The 21547-nt window shown below is 46.0% G+C and overlaps 1 protein-coding gene across 1 annotated transcript in view; it reads right to left on the bottom strand.

Annotated features, from left to right (window-relative positions):
- espl1 (extra spindle pole bodies like 1, separase) overlaps positions 1–19533 on the bottom strand; it is a 77953-nt gene extending 58420 nt beyond the window's left edge. Inside the window, exons 1-8 of the mRNA XM_084317574.1 lie at positions 19388–19533; positions 19056–19162; positions 14625–14927; positions 11450–12193; positions 10649–10735; positions 10366–10477; positions 8951–9078; positions 8530–8723 (exon numbers count right to left, since the gene is read on the bottom strand). Of these exons, the coding sequence (XP_084173700.1) occupies positions 8530–8723; positions 8951–9078; positions 10366–10477; positions 10649–10735; positions 11450–12193; positions 14625–14927; positions 19056–19136 (1649 nt within the window). The 5' untranslated portion in view covers positions 19137–19162; positions 19388–19533. The remainder of the gene's footprint in view (positions 1–8529; positions 8724–8950; positions 9079–10365; positions 10478–10648; positions 10736–11449; positions 12194–14624; positions 14928–19055; positions 19163–19387) is intronic.
- Positions 19534–21547: the final 2014 nt, after the last annotated feature.

Here is a 21547-nt window from a genome sequence, read left to right as displayed (position 1 = left end):
GAGAGAGAGGAGTCTACCACCCTTCAGAGAGACAGAGAGGGGTCTACCACCCTTCAGAGAGACAGAGAGGGGTCTACCACCCTTCAGTGAGACAGAGAGGGGTCTACCACCCTTCAGTGAGACAGAGAGAGGAGTCTACCACCCTTCAGTGAGCCAGAGAGAGGAGTCTACCACCCTTCAGTGAGACAGAGAGGGGTCTACCAGTCTACCACCCTTCAGAGAGACAGAGAGAGGGGTCTACCACCCTTCAGTGAGACAGAGAGAGGCGTCTACCACCCTTCAGTGAGACAGAGAGAGAGGAGTCTAGTCAAGTCAAGTCAAGAGTTTTATTTGTCACGGCATACGAGTATACAATGAAATGCGGGTGGTCTTGCCCGCAACGATGTGCAATACAGTGGGTACAACATATAATAGAATCCAATACAAAAAACATTGTGCAATAACAGGTAACAGGTAACATGGTGTGACATCTCGGTATCTGTACATAGTTATTTACAGAGCATATAGGACATGCTAGGTAGCTTTGGTAGTGCAATACACCCTACCACCCTTCAGTGAGACAGAGAGAGAGAGGAGTCTACCACCCTTCAGAGAGACAGAGAGAGAGGAGTCTACCACCCTTCAGAGAGACAGAGAGAGAGAGGAGTCTACCACCCTTCAGAGAGACGTCTACCACCCTTCAGTGAGACAGAGAGGCGTCTACCACCCTTCAGTGAGAGAGAGGCATCTACCACCCTTCAGTGAGAGAGAGAGAGAGGGGTCTACCACCCTTCAGTGAGAGAGAGAGAGGAGTCTACCACCATTCAGTGAGAGAGAGAGAGGAGTCTACCACCCTTCAGTGAGACAGAGAGGAGTCTACCACCCTTCAGTGAGACAGAGAGGGGTCTACCACCCTTCAGTGAGACAGAGAGAGAGGAGTCTACCACCCTTCAGTGAGACAGAGAGAGAGAGAGAGAGGTCTACCACCCTTCAGTGAGAGAGAGAGAGAGAGAGAGAGAGAGAGAGAGAGAGAGAGAGAGAGGGGAGTCTACCACCCTTCAGTGAGACAGAGAGGGAAAGAGGAGTCTACCACCCTTCAGTGAGACAGAGAGAGAGGAGTCTACCATCCTTCAGTGAGACAGAGAGAGAGAGGAGTCTACCATCCTTCAGTGAGACAGAGAGGCGTCTACCACCCTTCAGTGAGACAGAGAGAGAGGAGTCTACCATCCTTCAGTGAGACAGAGAGGGGTCTACCACCCTTCAGTGAGACAGAGAGGCGTCTACCACCCTTCAGTGAGACAGAGAGAGAGGAGTCTACCACCCTTCAGTGAGACAGAGAGAGAGGAGTCTACCACCCTTCAGTGAGACAGAGAGGGGTCTACCACCCTTCAGTGAGACAGAGAGGCGTCTACCACCCTTCAGTGAGACAGAGAGAGAGGGGTCTACCACCCTTCAGTGAGAGAAAGAGGCGTCTACCACCCTTCAGTGAGACAGAGAGAGAGAGAAAGGAGTCTACCACCCTTCAGTGAGACAGAGAGGCGTCTACCACCCTTCAGTGAGAGAGAGGCGTCTACCACCCTTCAGTGAGACAGAGAGAGAGAGAAAGGAGTCTACCACCCTTCAGTGAGACAGAGAGAGGAGTCTACCACCCTTCAGTGAGACAGAGAGGGGTCTACCAGTCTACCACCCTTCAGAGAGACAGAGAGAGGGGTCTACCACCCTTCAGTGAGACAGAGAGAGGCGTCTACCACCCTTCAGTGAGACAGAGAGAGAGGAGTCTAGTCAAGTCAAGTCAAGAGTTTTATTTGTCACGGCATACGAGTATACAATGAAATGCGGGTGGTCTTGCCCGCAACGATGTGCAATACAGTGGGTACAACATATAATAGAATCCAATACAAAAAACATTGTGCAATAACAGGTAACAGGTAACATGGTGTGACATCTCGGTATCTGTACATAGTTATTTACAGAGCATATAGGACATGCTAGGTAGCTTTGGTAGTGCAATACACCCTACCACCCTTCAGTGAGACAGAGAGAGAGAGGAGTCTACCACCCTTCAGAGAGACAGAGAGAGAGAGGAGTCTACCACCCTTCAGAGAGACGTCTACCACCCTTCAGTGAGACAGAGAGGCGTCTACCACCCTTCAGTGAGAGAGAGGCATCTACCACCCTTCAGTGAGAGAGAGAGAGAGAGAGAGGGGTCTACCACCCTTCAGTGAGAGAGAGAGAGGAGTCTACCACCATTCAGTGAGAGAGAGAGAGGAGTCTACCACCCTTCAGTGAGACAGAGAGGAGTCTACCACCCTTCAGTGAGACAGAGAGGGGTCTACCACCCTTCAGTGAGACAGAGAGAGAGGAGTCTACCACCCTTCAGTGAGACAGAGAGAGAGAGAGAGAGGTCTACCACCCTTCAGTGAGAGAGAGAGAGAGAGAGAGAGAGAGAGAGAGAGAGAGAGAGGGGAGTCTACCACCCTTCAGTGAGACAGAGAGGGAGAGAGGAGTCTACCACCCTTCAGTGAGACAGAGAGAGAGGAGTCTACCATCCTTCAGTGAGACAGAGAGAGAGAGGAGTCTACCATCCTTCAGTGAGACAGAGAGGCGTCTACCACCCTTCAGTGAGACAGAGAGAGAGGAGTCTACCATCCTTCAGTGAGACAGAGAGGGGTCTACCACCCTTCAGTGAGACAGAGAGGCGTCTACCACCCTTCAGTGAGACAGAGAGAGAGGAGTCTACCACCCTTCAGTGAGACAGAGAGAGAGGAGTCTACCACCCTTCAGTGAGACAGAGAGGGGTCTACCACCCTTCAGTGAGACAGAGAGGCGTCTACCACCCTTCAGTGAGACAGAGAGAGAGGGGTCTACCACCCTTCAGTGAGAGAAAGAGGCGTCTACCACCCTTCAGTGAGACAGAGAGAGAGAGAAAGGAGTCTACCACCCTTCAGTGAGACAGAGAGGCGTCTACCACCCTTCAGTGAGAGAGAGGCGTCTACCACCCTTCAGTGAGACAGAGAGAGAGAGAGAAAGGAGTCTACCACCCTTCAGTGAGACAGAGAGAGAGAGGAGTCTACCACCCTTCAGTGAGACAGAGAGAGAGAGGAGTCTACCACCCTTCAGTGAGACAGAGAGGGGTCTACCACCCTTCAGTGAGACAGAGAGGCGTCTACCACCCTTCAGTGAGACAGAGAGAGGCGTCTACCACCCTTCAGTGAGAGAAAGAGGCGTCTACCACCCTTCAGTGAGACAGAGAGAGAGAGAAAGGAGTCTACCACCCTTCAGTGAGACAGAGAGAGAGAGGAGTCTACCACCCTTCAGTGAGACAGAGAGGCGTCTACCACCCTTCAGTGAGAGAGAGGCGTCTACCACCCTTCAGTGAGCGAGAGAGAGGCGTCTACCACCCTTCAGTGAGAGAGAGAGAGAGAGAGAGAGAGAGGGGTCTACCACCCTTCAGTGAGAGAGAGAGAGAGAGAGAGGGGTCTACCACCCTTCAGTGAAAGAGAGAGAGAGAGAGAGAGAGAGAGAGGAGTATACCACCCTTCAGTGAGACAGAGGAGTCTACCACCCTTCAGTGAGACAGAGAGAGAGAGAGGAGTCTACCACCCTTCAGTGAGACAGAGAGAGAGGAGTCTACCATCCTTCAGTGAGACAGAGAGAGAGGAGTCTACCACCCTTCAGTGAGACAGAGAGGCGTCTACCACCCTTCAGTGAGACAGAGAGAGAGGAGTCTACCACCCTTCAGTGAGACAGAGAGAGAGGAGTCTACCACCCTTCAGTGAGACAGAGAGAGAGGGGTCTACCACCCTTCAGTGAGACAGAGAGGAGTCTACCACCCTTCAGTGAGACAGAGAGAGAGAGAAAGGAGTCTACCACCCTTCAGTGAGACAGAGAGAGAGAGGAGTCTACCACCCTTCAGTGAGACAGAGAGGCGTCTACCACCCTTCAGACAGTGAGAGAGAGGAGTCTACCACCCTTCAGTGAGCGAGAGAGAGGCGTCTACCACCCTTCAGTGAGAGAGAGAGAGAGAGAGAGAGAGAGGGGTCTACCACCCTTCAGTGAAAGAGAGAGAGAGAGAGAGAGGGGAGTATACCACCCTTCAGTGAGACAGAGAGGGAGAGAGGCGTCTACCACCCTTCAGTGAGAGAGAGAGGAGTCTACCACCCTTCAGTGAGACAGAGAGAGAGGAGTCTACCATCCTTCAGTGAGACAGAGAGAGAGGAGTCTACCATCCTTCAGTGAGACAGAGAGAGAGGAGTCTACCATCCTTCAGTGAGACAGAGAGAGAGGAGTATACCACCCTTCAGTGAGACAGAGAGAGAGGAGTATACCATCCTTCAGTGAGACAGAGATCAAGAGAGGCTTCTATCTACCACCCTTCAGTGAGACAGAGAGAGGGGTCTACCATCCTTCAGTGATACAGAGAGGAGTCTACCATCCTTCAGTGAGACAGAGAGAGAGGTGTCTACCACCCTTCAGTGAGAAAGAGATCAAGAGAGGCTTCTATCTACCACCCTTCAGTGAGACAGAGGCATCTACCACCCTTCAGTGAGACAGAGGCATCTACCACCCTTCAGTGAGACAGAGAGAGAGAGAGGCTTCTATCTACCACCCTTGAGGGAGACAGAGAGAGTGGCGTCTACCTTCAAAATCGTATAAAACAGAAATGCACGGATGAAAAAACAATCTGTCTCGGGCATGTTGACTAGAAGCAATTCACTGAGACTCGACAGCGTTATTAGACCCATAGATATAATATAAGATATATTTTAAGTAGGGATGCCCAGATCGATCGGCATCTGCCGATATTCAGTATAAATATGAGATTGGTGAATTTCGATAATGCTTTACAGTGTTTCCGCTGAAAAAAATTCAGTAGCGGTGCTGTGCCTCTAGGGGGGCCGGGGGCATGTTTTTTTTCATTTTAAAGTTAAATGCATCAATCTGGTGCACTTTGAGAGCAAAATAAAGAGGCTAGATCTATGATGAACTTTGTGCTCAAAACACAAAATCGACTAGACTGCAGTGCTTTCTCCCTGCAGCCTTTTCCTCAGGTCAGTCTTTTACATTAAGCACCCCCCACAGCCCAAATGAAATGATAAAAAAAAAATATATATATATATATATATATTATAATTATTTAAATAAAAAAAAAAATTTATAGTCTAGTTCATAGCAGCGGCGGTCCTAATTCTTTATTTTCGCCGATCGTGAAAACCGATCGATGACACGCGCGAAAAACATGATCCAATTCTCACTCGCTGTCTCTTGCTCACAGCTGCACGCCTTGCCCCTCCCCCTCCCAGACCCATGTCAACAAATGCTCTGGCAGAGTCAAGTGCACCTCGAGTGATACTAGCTAACATTACTGTTTAAACAAAATTACCCAGTCAACTATTCACTTTAGTTTAATACATGAGGCATTGTCTAACGTTATCTAGCTGGCTAGCTACTGATATCAACGTCTGATATCATCATTTTGGCAATAGTTGGCTAGTGTTTGCTAAGTTTCAAGTTTCTTAGAGATGGCGATGGCTAACTAGCCATCGTTGTTCCGTGAGCTAACGTAAGCTACCTAGCTAACATTACTGTTTAAACAAAATTACCCAGTCAACTATTCACTTTAGTTTAATACATGAGGCATTGTCTAACATTATCTAGCTGGCTAGCAGTAGCTACAGATAGCTCCTGATAATGTCTTATAACATCATTCGTTTTTGCAGCTGTTGGCTAATTAGCTATTGTGTTGCATAGCTGTAACTTAACACTGAGAACATCTTATAAGTTTCAGTTCATAGGAAAATACTTTGTAGAAAATACTATAATGGTCAGAAGTAAATTAACTTGGATACTGTTATGCTTAACACCCAGTACTATTCACTTTACTTAATTTCTAAGATTAGATTAGATAATTTAGACAGGACTTTGAGAATGCCTGTGTTAGACCTACAGTATAATACTGCCAGCTGCTATAAGAAAACAAAAAATGATCGGTATCGGCAGTGTATCGGCCGATATGACTCAAGACGATCGGTGGCAAAAAACGTGAGCATCCCTAATTTTAAGCACTCGCAAATGTCACAGTCTAAAACTATATCCATTGAATAAAGGCCTGGCGATGAATGGGGCATCAGCGCCCCCTGCTGCTGGCAGTCAATGTCTTAAGAAAGGTCCCTCAAAAGCTAGAGTCATGGTGAACGGTAGATGGTAAATACGGCTAACATAGATACATGTGACACCGAGCGCAGTCTACCAACCTTCAGTGAGACAGAGAGGCGTCTACCACCCTTCAGTGAGACAGAGGCGTCTACCACCCTTCAGAGAGAGTCTACCACCCTTCAGTGAGACAGAGAGGCGTCTACCACCCTTCAGAGAGAGAGGCGTCTACCACCCTTCAGAGAGACAGAGAGAGAGGAGTCTACCACCCTTCAGAGAGACAGAGAGGGGTCTACCACCCTTCAGAGAGAGAGAGGCGTCTACCACCCTTCAGAGAGACAGAGAGAGAGGAGTCTACCACCCTTCAGAGAGACAGAGAGGGGTCTACCACCCTTCAGAGAGACAGAGAGGGGTCTACCACCCTTCAGTGAGACAGAGAGAGAGGAGTCTACCACCCTTCAGAGAGACAGAGAGGGGTCTACCACCCTTCAGAGAGAGAGAGGCGTCTACCACCCTTCAGAGAGACAGAGAGAGAGGAGTCTACCACCCTTCAGAGAGACAGAGAGGGGTCTACCACCCTTCAGAGAGACAGAGAGGGGTCTACCACCCTTCAGTGAGACAGAGAGAGAGAGGAGTCTACCACCCTTCAGAGAGACAGAGAGGGGTCTACCACCCTTCAGAGAGACAGAGAGGGGTCTACCACCCTTCAGTGAGACAGAGAGGGGTCTACCACCCTTCAGTGAGACAGAGAGGGGTCTACCACCCTTCAGTGAGACAGAGAGGGGTCTACCACCCTTCAGTGAGACAGAGAGAGGAGTCTACCACCCTTCAGTGAGACAGAGAGAGGAGTCTACCACCCTTCAGTGAGACAGAGAGGGGTCTACCAGTCTACCACCCTTCAGAGAGACAGAGAGGGGTCTACCACCCTTCAGTGTGACAGAGAGGCGTCTACCACCCTTCAGTGAGACAGAGAGAGGCGTCTACCACCCTTCAGTGAGACAGAGAGAGAGGAGTCTAGTCAAGTCAAGTCAAGAGTTTTATTTGTCACGGCATACGAGTATACAATGAAATGCGGGTGGTCTTGCCCGCAACGATGTGCAATACAGTGGGTACAACATATAATAAAATCCAATACAAAAAACATTGTGCAGTAACAGGTAACATGGTGTGACATCTCGGTATCTGTACATAGTTATTTACAGAGCATATAGGACATGCTAGGTAGCTTTGGTAGTGCAATACACCCTACCACCCTTCAGTGAGACAGAGAGACAGAGCGAGAGGAGTCTACCACCCTTCAATGAGACAGAGAGAGAGAGGAGTCTACCATCCTTCAGTGAGACAGAGAGAGAGGGGTCTACCACCCTTCAGTGAGAGAAAGAGGCGTCTACCATCCTTCAGTGATACAGAGAGAGGAGTCTACCACCCTTCAGTGAGACAGAGAGAGAGGGGTCTACCACCCTTCAGTGAGACAGAGAGGAGTCTACCACACTTCAGTGAGACAGAGAGAGAGAGAGAAAGGAGTCTACCACCCTTCAGTGAGACAGAGAGAGAGAGGAGTCTACCACCCTTCAGTGAGACAGAGAGGCGTCTACCACCCTTCAGTGAGAGAGAGGCGTCTACCACCCTTCAGTGAGCGAGAGAGAGGCGTCTACCACCCTTCAGTGAGAGAGAGAGAGAGAGAGAGAGAGAGAGGGGTCTACCACCCTTCAGTGAGACAGAGGAGTCTACCACCCTTCAGTGAGACAGAGAGGGAGAGAGGCGTCTACCACCCTTCAGTGAGACAGAGAGGAGTCTACCATCCTTCAGTGAGACAGAGAGAGAGGAGTCTACCACCCTTCAGTGAGACAGAGAGAGAGGAGTCTACCATCCTTCAGTGAGACAGAGAGAGAGGAGTCTACCATCCTTCAGTGAGACAGAGAGAGAGGAGTCTACCATCCTTCAGTGAGACAGAGAGAGAGGAGTCTACCATCCTTCAGTGAGACAGAGAGAGAGGAGTCTACCACCCTTCAGTGAGACAGAGAGAGAGGAGTATACCATCCTTCAGTGAGACAGATATCAAGAGAGGCTTCTATCTACCACCCTTCAGTGAGACAGAGAGAGGGGTCTACCATCCTTCAGTGATACAGAGGAGTCTACCATCCTTCAGTGAGACAGAGAGAGAGGTGTCTACCACCCTTCAGTGAGACAGAGATCAAGAGAGGCTTCCATCTACCACCCTTCAGTGAGACAGAGGCATCTACCACCCTTCAGTGAGACAGAGGCATCTACCACCCTTCAGTGAGACAGAGAGAGAGAGAGGCTTCTATCTACCACCCTTGAGGGAGACAGAGAGAGTGGTGTCTACCTTCAGTGTGACAGAGAGAGAGAGAGACGGAGAGAGTGGCGTCTCCGTACCTGAGCCGGATGTCCTCCTCCCCGCTGTGGGCTGCGTCTGCCTTGGACTTCACCCACAGAGAGATGGGCTCGGCCTTATGGGTGGTGACCTGCTCCCCCAGGGCCTTCAGCCACACGATGACCCAGTCCAGGGCTCGCTCCAGCTGCCCCGCCCGCCGAGAGCTCTGCACCACCAGCATGAAAGCTCGGTTCAACTGGTAGATCAAGACAAACAATATGCATATAAGCTGGGTTGTAATATTAAACAATCTAACTCGCATGTCGCTAACTAATTAGCTAACATGTAAGATGGGCCATAAAAATTTAAATAAATCAAATAAACTAAATTCCATTACCGGTAACTTACTCAATACCTGGAGCTGACGTTAATTATAGATAGACAAAATGTGACTGGGAGAAGAACGAATGTTATGGAACTGACCCTCTCCACGGAGAGCGATGCCGGGCAGTTCTTGCGTAACTCCTGGCAGATGATCAGAACCAGCGTGAAGGCCTGGTCGTAGAGTTGACGGTTGAACAAGCTACACCCCAAGTTAACCACCGCGATTACTACAGAGACAAGGACAAAACAAGGAAAACAGAATTATTATATATATATACAGTACAGTACAGTATATTTTCACAGAAAAACCTTATGAGCGCATGTGAAAAGCACACAAAGTTGTGAAATAAATGTAAATACAAAATATAATAACATTTTTAATATAGATAACATTTTCATGTAGAGTAATCACTTAAAATAAAATACACCTACAGAGGTTTTACAAAGGTGAAGAATAAAAGTACTGTTTTCCCCCCAAATATAATTGATTAATGAATTCATCCTTTAAATGTTGGCAGGTCTAATATAATTGTGTGCATGTATCCCCTCCCTACTTCCCAAGGTGCGTTATTTTTAAACGTAGCCGCATTTTGCGAAGCCCCTCTCTGATTGGTTGAGCGAAGCCCCTCTCTTGATTGGTTTAGCTCGTGTGCAGAAACTGTACATTGAGGGGGTTTGAATCAGTTATAATAGAAGAAAGACAGTGTAAACAATATAATTAACTCTGAATATAATAATGAGGAAAAATAAACAGGATACATAACAAGGTGCATGAGATGAGGTTCTATATGTAGAACATGGTAGTGAGTGGGGAGTGTAAACATTTATAGTTAAAGACAGTAGAGCTTGAGTACTTTCGATAGGGCTTTGATTCAAACCCCCTCAATGTACAGTGATTCAAACCCCCTCAATGTACAGTTTCTGCACATTGATGCTTTATACTAGTTAAAGACAGTAGAGCTTGAGTACTTTCGATAGGGCTTTGATTCAAACCCCCTCAATGTACAGTTTCTGACAGCTGGGCTGTGTTGTCACGCGAAATAACGTTATGAATAAAAACGCGAAATAACATTATATTGTCAAATTTCCCACGGGATAATAAAAGTATTTCTATTCTATACAGTTTCTGACAGCTGGGCTGTGTCGTCACGCAAAATAACGTTATGAGTGAATCTGGTAGTTGTTTTGATAAATATGTATTCTACATTCAATATATACATGGATTCGAACATAACATTACATTTCCGCGATTACGCTCGCCTCTTGGCGCGGGCTTCGCTCAACCAATCAGAGAGGGGCTTCGCTCAACCAATCAGAGAGGGGCTTTGCTGTACGTGGCTAGCCAATCGGAGAGCGTCTCCGCAAAATGCGGCTATGTTTAAAAATAACGCTCCCCAGGTGGAATGCACCTAATTGGATAAATGACATGCTGGTGCTCTAGTAGTGCGACATCTAGTGGCTGAATGTCATTTGTAGCACCTTTAATGTGGCACAGAAAGGTAAAATGTGATCACCTGTTTTGATCAGAAGGTTGTCAGTGGAAAGCTTGCGTAGTTCAGTCATCATTCGGCCGGCAGTGGCCTGGCAGTACAGCAACACTCTGTCCAGCGTTTCACTGCTGCCCAGCTAAGAAACCAAATCAAAACAATTACAGACTGCTGCCATCAAGTACTTGTGCTATGAAGCAAAAAAAGAATACATCATTCATCTTATCCATACATTTACTTTGGGATGTTCGAAAGGAACTGGCTATTTTTCATGATGAAAACTTTGTTGGGAGCAGTCCTGGTGTCTTACCTGTGAGGCCTGCATGCTCTCATAGGCCAGGCACAGGCCCAGGTACATACTGTTGCACAGGGACTCCTGGAGCCTTCCATCTTCACTCTGAGAGACCACATTAACAAAACACCAACAACGACCCGTTATACAACCATATTTCCGTTTAGACATTTAGCGGACACTTTCATCCAAAGCGACTTACAAGTCAGCAGGAAGGGTACACATCTGGCAGCTAAGGGTCAGTAACATTGTAAACACTGTTGAATTTGAGTGGGCTGGGCAATTAATCAAAAAAAATATCACAATCTCGATTCATAGACCTATGCAATCTCATCTCAAAATGATGAAAATAATTACTTTTACTTTTTACTTCACTTTTTTAAATTCTGACGATTCTGACTTGAGTTTAATCAAGCACTTTCATACGTTATGTTTAAGTTTAAGTCAAGCACTTTGATATATGTTATGTTGTCCGTTTAAGAAAGAGTGCAATCAATTATTTTATTGAAAAAATAAGAATCATTGAGAGAATCGTGATCTCAATTCTTAGAGAAAAATCGTGATTCACATTTTAGCAAGAATCTCCCAGCCCTACTACAGAGTCTTGAGTTCTTCATAGTAGAATAAACATATTAGCATAGTGGGTAGTAATAGGCAAGGAAGAATACTTAGTAGCAAAGTGCATAATAGTAAAAGGAGGTTCGTTTTTCTTCTTCTCCCCATTTCAGATATTGATTGAAAATGTACACACACTGACACACACACAAGAGATACACGATACAACTTTCCATCTCACACATTTTCAGTGATCACACTAACCTTCTGTAGTCTCCTCAGTATTAGTTCCTGGTGTTCCTCCAGGAAGGAGAACCAGGCCAGCAGCAACAGTCCACTGAAGCCCCTGTTCTGTCCTGCATCCACGGCCCAGATCACCAGGTCGCACCCTTCCAGGACCGCATGGGCCTCCCAGTCCCCGAGGTCGGCGGGAAGTGACCTCAGGGCCCGGGCGCACTCTGTAAAAGCCTGGCCGTTCACCTCTCCGGAGCTCACGGAGCTGTGGATGTCCACCGCCCATCCCGCGAGCGCCAGGGCCGGACTAAGACAACCGGTGGCGCGCTCCCTGATCTCGCTCTGAACTTCACCCACTAAGCCGGCGGCGAGGTCCCAGTGACCCGCCTGACAAAGCGCCTTGGTTACGACCAGCGCCACCTCGGAGAGCGTGGGAACACAGCGCCGCTCTGAAGACGGCCCGTCCCCGCCTCCACCTGGAGTCCAACAAGTGCCGAAGAGGAGCTTCGTCTCCTTCAGGAGGAAGGAGGCGTCGTCCCCGCTCAGCGTCCCACAGCTGTCCCCGAACTCGTTCAGGGCGTCCTCCGTGTACACAGGGACCTTGGAGCAGGACACCGTGCTCTCCTTCTCCAGCAGGAGGAGGAAGTTCAGAGCAGTCATCTTGCAGTGTAGTTTGTCTCTGGTCGTGAGGATGGTCCCCCCTTTGGATTTCGTGGACAGTGCAGTCCAGAGCACCGCAAAGCAGTTGCGCACAAGGACACAATAGCCTTCGGCCTGTGGGCGGGGGGAAAAGAGAAAATAAAACGTGCCACTTAAAAGGATTATGAATAAGTGTAAATGTAGGTGTAATGAGGTTGAGTCCCTTAGTGTACATTCACCAAGTTCAAAATATCCACATTCCACACCTGAATTGGATCCTTTTCAGGTGGAGGAATGAATAAGACTGGGGTGGGTGTGAGTAAGGAAAGACTTTAAACTGTGGGTATCAAACAGGAGGAAAAGACTGTTTAGAACGGCGGCACTATTACATTATTTGACTCTATTCTACTAACTTTTTTACTTATTGCACTGCACTATCTTGCGCCGGTCTCTTTAATACTGTCAATTTTTTTATTGTCTATAATATGTGTGACGTGACGATCAAGCCGTAAACAAGGAGGCCTATCACGATGTTAGATCCTAATATGAAGAACTGTGATTTTGGCGTCTTACCTTTGTCTATTTTGATGCTCGTTTTATACTTATTTTATGTCTGCACTTCATGCACTGCTCTTGATCTGCCAATTTGCGCTAATTCTATGCCTGTCTTTTTCTTTTACTGCTGTGAAGCACTTTGAGCTGCAATTCTTGTATGAAAGGCGCTATACAAATACAGTTTATTATTATTATCATCAATTGCTAGAGTACTCTGTTTCAACTGAACTGGACTGGTTTTTAAGGGTGCTCGACCTACAACATGTCACTTTGCATAGCGCTCATAGAATAGTATTAATATGGACATGACGTTACATGAATGGGGAGACCTGCTGCAGACAAGAGTGGAGGTAATGTAACTATTACAAATGGTAACTGGCCCGTTTTCACTGACAATACACATTAAGCCTTTCACTGTCGCACCACCAAACGGTTAACCCTTTCACTGCGACAATTAGGGATGGGTACCTTTCACATTTGAACCGATACGGTACCGGTACCTGTGAATCGATACCGGTACCCAACGGTACCTTTTTTCTGTACTTTAGTCTCTAAAAATGTAATTTACCTACCTCAGTTGTGAAAAGAAAAATATCCAAACTTCAAATAACTACACTTTCGACCGTTTTCGGCTTGCCCAGACTGCTTTGTTGTTGAATCAAGTCAAATCCTAGGTAAGCGTATATTGTGCATGTGAACGTTGACATAAAAAAAAATATATATATATATATATAAAAAATAAATATCCGGTATCTCACGTGAATCGATACTCTGTAGTCTGTAGTACCGACGTGTTTCGGTAAATACCTTTAAACGTACCGAATTCGGTACCCATCCCTAGCGACAATACACAGAAAGTTAACCCTTTCACTGCCACACGTCAGGCCGGTTAACCCTTTCACTGCCACACAACAGAAGGTTAACCCTTTACTATCGCACGACTGACGGTAGTAAAGGGTTAACCTTCTGTCGTGTGGCAGTGAAAGGGTTAAGCATCGGGTATATCGCGGTGCGTTGTTATGCCTGCGGAGTGAGGCCAGAGGTAAGAGGAATCTAACGTTATTTCCAGCTCGATTGTCCATTTATTTCATTGCAATCTGTCCGATCAACGTATGGTGTCTTACTAAAGAAAGCCGTTAGTGACAATCAAGGAATCATAAACGACCCCCCCCCCCTTTCCTTCACGCATGATGGAGCATAATGTATAGTGATCATATGCATTTGAAAATTTTAATATAGCATGTATAGGGACACCAATCGAACATTTATAATACGCGTCAGGGCCTATATCGCGCATTCTAGGAATTACTGCTATACAGTCTAAAAACATACTTATATTCTCGACGGTACTAACACGACAATGTATGAATGGTAAAATATAACGTTCCCACATCCGGAACGATAGATACCCGATGTTGAATGGGCCATAGTAATGTCGATATAGCTATAATATTTAAAAAGTTATAGCCCTGCAAAGAAGGTGAGCCACTCCATAGGGTTACAGCACTGGCAGAGTGGTAAAGATGGGCATACTGCATGGCACCCAATGTGTTAAGATGCGTTCTAAAAATAGATTTCCCTAAACAATTCATGAGAGTACTCGATCTGGGAAGACGTTACTCATCCCTAGTATTATGGTCACATGGTGCTGGTGAGCAGAGGGTTCGCGGTGCCATCAAGAGGACAGGTGCCGAGCGCGAAGTGCCCACTAGTACACACAGGGCGACAGTGGCTCGGGAGGAAGAGCAGTTGTCTGGTAATCCGGAGGTTCCCGTGTTCGGTTCCCGCTCCTCCCGGGCAGCGTGTTGAAGTGTCCTTGAGCAAGACACTTAACCCCTAATTGCATGGTTGCCTCCGCCGTCGGTGTGTGAATGTCTGAGTAAATGGGTCAAATGTGAGGAACAAATTGTAAAGTGCTTTGGATAAAAGCACTACATAAATGCAGCCATTTACCATTTAGTACCCAGTGACCCGGCGGTTAAAACAGGCAGCAGACTTCATAAACACATACCTGTTGTGCAGGAGCGAGCCTGCCGTGAAGCAAGCCTCCCAGGTGACTGCTCAGACGGTGCTCTCCCAGGGAGCTCAGCTTATTCACCACGTGGAAGATGATCTTCTCCATGTACAGAGGACTGGTCTGAACATGGTCCCCGCCGGACACGTCATAGCCACGAAGGGCCACCTCCACCAGCTTAATCAGCAGACCGATATGGTCACAGTCAGGGGGCCCATCTCCAAGTTGTTGATTACAGGCCCTGATGACTCTGTCGCACAAGGTGCGACCTTGAAGCCCTGGTCCACTCTTCACGAAGTTCTACAACAAGTTTAGTTCCAATGTCATCTGATGGTCATTGCAATTAAAGTACATCAACAGAGCAAACGGCAGACATTCAAAAGAAAAAGGGAGACCATTAATCTTATCCAATCATAGCCTGTAATTGAGACAACTGTGACAATTTGGATGGATGCTTACCGTTGTCTCTACGCAGCTAAACTGTATCTCATTGCATGTCTTTCTTGGGCTCCTAGGCACCTTGAACAATCCACTCAGTCTTCAAACACTTGCCTACAGTTTTAAATTTGTAGTTTTACCCTCCGTCACCATATTTGTCAGCTAACCGCTAGCATCCGCAGTGACAAGTGAGAATGACATCAGTGCAGACGGTAAATAAAACATTGACAACTTCAATGTGCCTTTTTGAGTATGGCCGCCACGTAGACAGCTGTAAGCGTTAGAGCTTGACACAGGAGTGGATTTTAACTCTAGCCGTTAACCCCGTCCACTCGCTTAGTCAGAATCATATAAAAAAATTCAAAGTTCAATAATAACTAAAACAACAAGGATTCAATGTCCCCGATGACATCTCTGGTGGCCATATTCAAACTAATTTACTCTCAATAACTGCCAAACTAAATTAATGTGTGAAAACGGTTTAGAGTTTTTAAACGTGTGTGAGATTATGTGCAAAATAATTCAGCATCGAGTGTATTGATGCATTGAACATAAAGTGTGACACTGTCCCTTTAATATTACCTAAAAAAACTATGGTAATATGAAATGGCCCAACTTCATTCTGTCTTTCTGTTTACTGGGCACTGTAAACTAAACAGTTGTGAAATGTAGATAGAGATACATAATGTTCTGGTTTGAATAATAATGATATAGTCTAGTTGTTTAAGTAGGCTTGATGACATGTTTAGCTGTAGAAGTGGATGTTTACAAGCCCACGCATAAAACAGAAAGTCAGGATGGTCTGACAGGAGAGCTTAGTCGAATTTAAGTAGAATCACAATCAGTGGAGATGAGGTGATAATACAGAAGTCTTTCAACCTATAATAGAGGGGTGGTAGTTTATGTTGACACAGATCACTACACCACTATGGTACATTGGTACCCATGTACATGTATAATAAGCAGTCACTAAGCATGAATGAATGAAAACTTTATTTAACAGATTGCAGAATGGGTACAATACAGTACGGCTCAATACACACAATTGTTAAGGGGATGCAGAACAGAGAAAGACATTTGTCTTGTTTACATCAGGGTCCCCCATTTTCAATTCATAGTGACATTTATGACATACACATTGTCACAACATATATGACATCATGACATTTATGGCATAGGGACATACATGACACAGGTATATAGTACTGTTACATTTGTGACATATATGATATGCAAATATACAGTACTGTTACCCATAGATCCTGACAGAGTATATACATAATGATGGGGAGGAGACTACATTAGGAGGGGGTGGGTCACCGTGGGTGGCAGAGAAATATACATATGGTGGGGAGAGAATATATACATACGATGGGGAGGAGACTGTACATTATGAGGGGGTGGGTGGGAGAGAAATATACATACGGTGGGGAGGAGACTGTCTATTAGGAGGGGGTGGGGGGGTTTGGACATTTACGGTGGCCAGTTTCGAATGGCAGCCTCCCGTAGGTGCTCTTTAAGAGCGTTTTTTGAATGTGGGTAGGGATTCACATTCCCACAGCTTTGGGTAGGGCGTTCCACATTGATGTGGCATAATTGCGAAACGTGTTTAGTCCCTTGTTTGAGCCGAATCTGGGTTTAACATGATTTGTTGAGCTCCCTCTGGTGTTGTGGTCGTGGTATTCACTGACCTTTGGGAAGTATTTTGACATGTACATGGGTACCTTAGTCGTATAGTGTATCTTGTAGACCAGGCCCATTGCAAGTTGCTGTACTCTGTAGTCTACTCTAAGCCATCCTAGGTCAAAGTGGGCAGGGATGAGGTGGGTTCTAGGAGTGAGGTCAAGTAGTAGTCTGACCAGTTTGTTTTGTGATGTTTGTAATTTTGTTTTTAGCGCCTTTGAGGTGCTTTGGTACCATGAAGTGCAAGCATAGTCGTAGTACCCTTGAATGAGTGCTCCTGCCAGAGAGGAGATCCGGTACAAGAATCGAGTTCGTTGGTTGACTTTTTTTATTACCTTGGATGCCATTTTGTCACAGGAAAGATTTGCCTCTAGGATGGAACCCAGGTAGGTAATTTCATCTTTCCTTGTGACAATATTGTCACCCACTGTAACTGAGAAGCCGTCGGTCTTGCTGAGTTTGTTATTTGATCCGAAGAGAATGGACTCTGTTACTACCCAGGTGTAATGATAGTTTGTTATCAGCGAGCCAGGTGCAGATTCTGCCGAGTTCTGAGCTGAGGGTTTTTTCAACCTGTAACTTGTTCTTGTCAGAGACCAGCAGGGCTGAGTCGTTCGCGAACAAGAACAAGTTGCAGTCACAAGCTGACGACATGTCATTTGCATAAATTAGGAACAGTAGCGGTCCTAGTATGCTTCCTTGTGGAACACCACAGCTCATTGTGAGGGGGGGGGATGCCTCTATGCCTTCTACAACGGCGCTCGGTTTCCGGGTTCCTCCGATTGGCCACGACGCCCAAGTGACCCTACGCTAGCACGCCCCCTTCCTGCCGCGCCCTCAATTTATAACGAATCATTAAAAAAATATACCGTTAACTGGAATATGTTGTTTCTTTACACATATGTTGGATTATGTAATTGGTTTGTCATGACAAACCAATAAAAATCGCGAATTAACCGGTGGCCACAACAACACACAGTACTGGTGGTGGTGGAGGACCGGGGGGCTCCGCGTCTCGGGGCGGCAGGGGGAGAGGAGGCAGCCGGGGAGGTCGAGGGGGAAGACGGACGCCTGTCTGCAAGAAAGTGGTCTACGATGACCACGAGAGTGAAGAGGAGGAGGACGACGCGGTCAGCTTGCGATCAGAGGAGGACGAGTACTGTGTGTTGTTGTGGCCACCGGTTAATTCACGATTTTTAATTGGAAACAACAACACAACAACACACAGTACTCGTCCTCCTCTGATCGCAAGCTGACCGCGTCGTCCTCCTCTTCACTCTCGTGGTCAACATATGTGTAAAGAAACAACATATTCCAGTTAACGTTATATTTTTTTAATGATTCGTTATAAATTGAGGAAGCTGAGGGAGCGCGGCGCGGCAGGAGCTTGGCGCTTGAGGAAGCTGGCGAGCGCGGCGCGGCAGGAAGGGGGCGTGCTAGCGTAGGGTCACGTGGGCGTCGTGGCCAATCGGAGGAACCCGGAAACCGAGCGCCGTTGTAGAAGGCATAGAGGCGGGGGGGATAGAGTACCGTTTACCTCAACCATCTGTTCTCTCCCCTCAAGGTAGGATTGCATCCAGCTCACTGATAAACTATCAAAACCAATTGCAAAACCAAAGCAGCCATTTACATGTCGAAATACTTCCCAAAGGTCAGTGAATACCACGACACCAGAGGGAGTTCCACAAATCATGTTCAACCCAGATTCGGCTCAAACAAGGGACTAAACACGTTTCGCAATTATGACAACAATGTTGAACTCCCTACCCACAGACGTAAAGGAATGTGAATCCCTACCCACCTTCAAAACCGCTCTAAAAAGCACCTATGGCGGGAGGCCGCAATTAGAAACTGGCCCCGGTAAATGTCCAAACCCCCACCCAACGTACAGTTTCCTCTCCTTCAAATGTATATTCTCTTTTAGAAACTCTGTAAATAAACAGTACTGTATATTTGTATATCTTGTATGTCATAAATGTCTGGATGTAACAGTACTGTTATGTCATAAATGTTATGAATTGAAAATGGGGGACCCTGATGTAAACAAGACGAAAGTCTTTCTCTGGTCTGCAGCTCCTTAACAATTGTGTGTATTGAGCTGTACTGTATTGTACCCATTCTGCAATCTGTTAATACAATGTTCAATCAATATGTATAAAACATGTAATGATTTCAGTGTTTAGCCAGTTCTTGAAGAAACAACTCTAAATCAATAAAGTATCGAAATCTGATTTCCCACCAGGCTCTGATATGAACATATCTACAGCTGTCTGGAAGGTGTATTTCCACGGTTGCTGGTTCTCATACCTGGACTTCTTCGAGCAACAGACGTGCGTCTTTCAGACAAGCTGTCCGCTTCACGTAGTCGTCGACCTTCAAACACTTCATTTTCGTAGTCAGTGTGTTAACGTTACCTGTGTAAGACAAGTTATTTGGATATTAATAACGCTAATACTTCAGTTAACTTTACACTTTTTTTAGGGAGAGGTAATTTGGCTTAAACAAAAGATAGTACGTTAGCTAAGGAGCTATATTAACGTTGTCTACGTTAGGAAGAGGTAATTTCGTCTTAAACCTAAGATAGTACGTTAGCTACCGAGCTAAGTTAACGTACGTTCGACTTTCTGAAGATGTCTTACCGTCGGTTGGAAGTTATTGCTGCGGTGTTGACACAGTGGCGTGAGATATGTGTTATATTTAAACTAACGGTCCATGTCTAACTGGAAGAGTAAAGAGTTTGCGGATAACGTTAAGTAGTTAACGTCAGTGATGATAAATGATTGTTGTGAACCAGGGCCGGTGTCACTGTTGACCAGACTCAGGGCCCCCGCGCACACTTTTTGAAATGTTTGCTAACCAATCCGACTGCACACCCCCCATGCGCGTGGGCTACTTCCGGATAAGCCGAAAACGGTTGGGTATTGTAGTTTATATTCAAGTTTTCAAGTTCAAGTTTCTTTATTAGTTGTCATACACAAAAATACTTGCTTTTTTATATGCTTTTTCTGTTTAGCTCCTGAGAGTGTGCTAGATAAAAATAGATAAGTATAAAATAGAAAGTCAAAAGTATGTAAACAAGTGTAAACAAAAGTGTTCAATATACTTTGCAATATACAATGCAGAGTAGGAAACAAAAGTAACTGAGTTACAATACAATATACAGTACAATGCAGAAATGGGATGAGGTACAACTTAGGGTAAGGTGCAATGAGGTAAGAGTTGTAGTGCAAATCTCTTTGCCAATTAATATAAAGTGTGTTAAAGTGTCTAAAGTGGGTGCAAAACACCCCACGCTCGTGCGCGCACACACACACACCATTCTCTATCAGTGGTTCTCAACCTTTTTGGGGTCAACACCCCGCTATCTGACGTCCATGTTCCATAACGCCCCCCCCCCCCCCTCAACTATGATTATTTCATATAGTAAATGGGTATGCAGTGTACACACACATAACCATTTTGAAAATGAAATGAAATAATGAAAATCATTATTATCAGTATAGTAGTATTAGGTCCTACAGGTTCAGCTCCAACTCCATAATCATGTTTCATATACAGTATCTATATGAAAGGGGCCATATCTATATGAAAGGGGCCATAATCATGTTTTATAAATAGTATCTATAAAACAGTATTTATAAAACATGATTATGGCCCCTTTTCATACTGTATATAAAACATGATTATGGCCCCTTTCATATAGATACTGTTTATAAAACATGATTATGGCCCCTTATATAGATACTGTTTATAAAATGAAAGGGGCCATACTCATGTAAGACTTGTTTCTTATCCTTCCCCTTAGTTACCCCCCCCCCCCCCCCCCCCCCACTGTTAAGCACCTTGGGTCTCATGAAAGGCGCTATATAAATCCAAGAAATTATTATTATGATTATTATTATTATCAATTCCATGTGAGTGACTGTGAGCATCTTTAGTTCCTGCCTGGACTCTGGAGGACTGGGGTGAGTGACTGTGAGCATCTTTAGTTCCTGCCTGGACTCTGGAGGACTGGGGTGAGTGACTGTGAGCATCTTTAGTTCCTACTTGGACTCTGGAGGACTGGGGTGAGTGACTGTGAGCATCTTTAGTTCCTGCCTGGACTCTGGAGGACTGGGGTGAGTGACTGTGAGCATCTTTAGTTCCTGCCTGGACTCTGGAGGACTGGGGTGAGTGACTGTGAGCATCTTTAGTTCCTGCCTGGACTCTGGAGGACTGGGGTGAGTGACTGTGAGCATCTTTAGTTCCTACTTGGACTCTGGAGGACTGGGGTGAGTGACTGTGAGCATCTTTAGTTCCTGCCTGGACTCTGGAGGACTGGGGTGAGTGACTGTGAGCATCTTTAGTTCCTGCCTGGACTCTGGAGGACTGGGGTGAGTGACTGTGAGCATCTTTAGTTCCTGCCTGGACTCGACTGTCATTGACTTGACCAGCCAATCTTGTTTGGCAAGTCCATACAAGCTTTATTTCCATTGCTCAGCAATGGAAATAAAGCTCTTGTATTTTCTAGGAAGCTTCAGGTACCAATGGCTTTGGAGGGACGAATGGGACAGGTCTGACCAGCCTACTACTTGACTTGGAGAGATGGGATACTGCCATCTGCTGGTGTGTTTGTGTGTACATCTCACACAACGATTGATTGATTGATTGATTGATTGATTGATTGATTGATTGATTGATTGATTGAAAACTGTATTAACAGATTGCAGAATGGGTACAATACAGTACAGCTCAATACACACAATTGTTAAGGGGATGCAGACCAGAGAAAGACGTTCGTCTTGTTTACATCAGGGTCC

The sequence above is a fragment of the Notolepis coatsorum genome (assembly GCF_963971535.1).
Source record: "Notolepis coatsorum genome assembly, chromosome: 6".
Classification (NCBI taxonomy): Eukaryota; Metazoa; Chordata; class Actinopteri; order Aulopiformes; family Paralepididae; genus Notolepis; species Notolepis coatsorum.
This window is presented reverse-complemented; position numbering and strand designations above follow the sequence as displayed.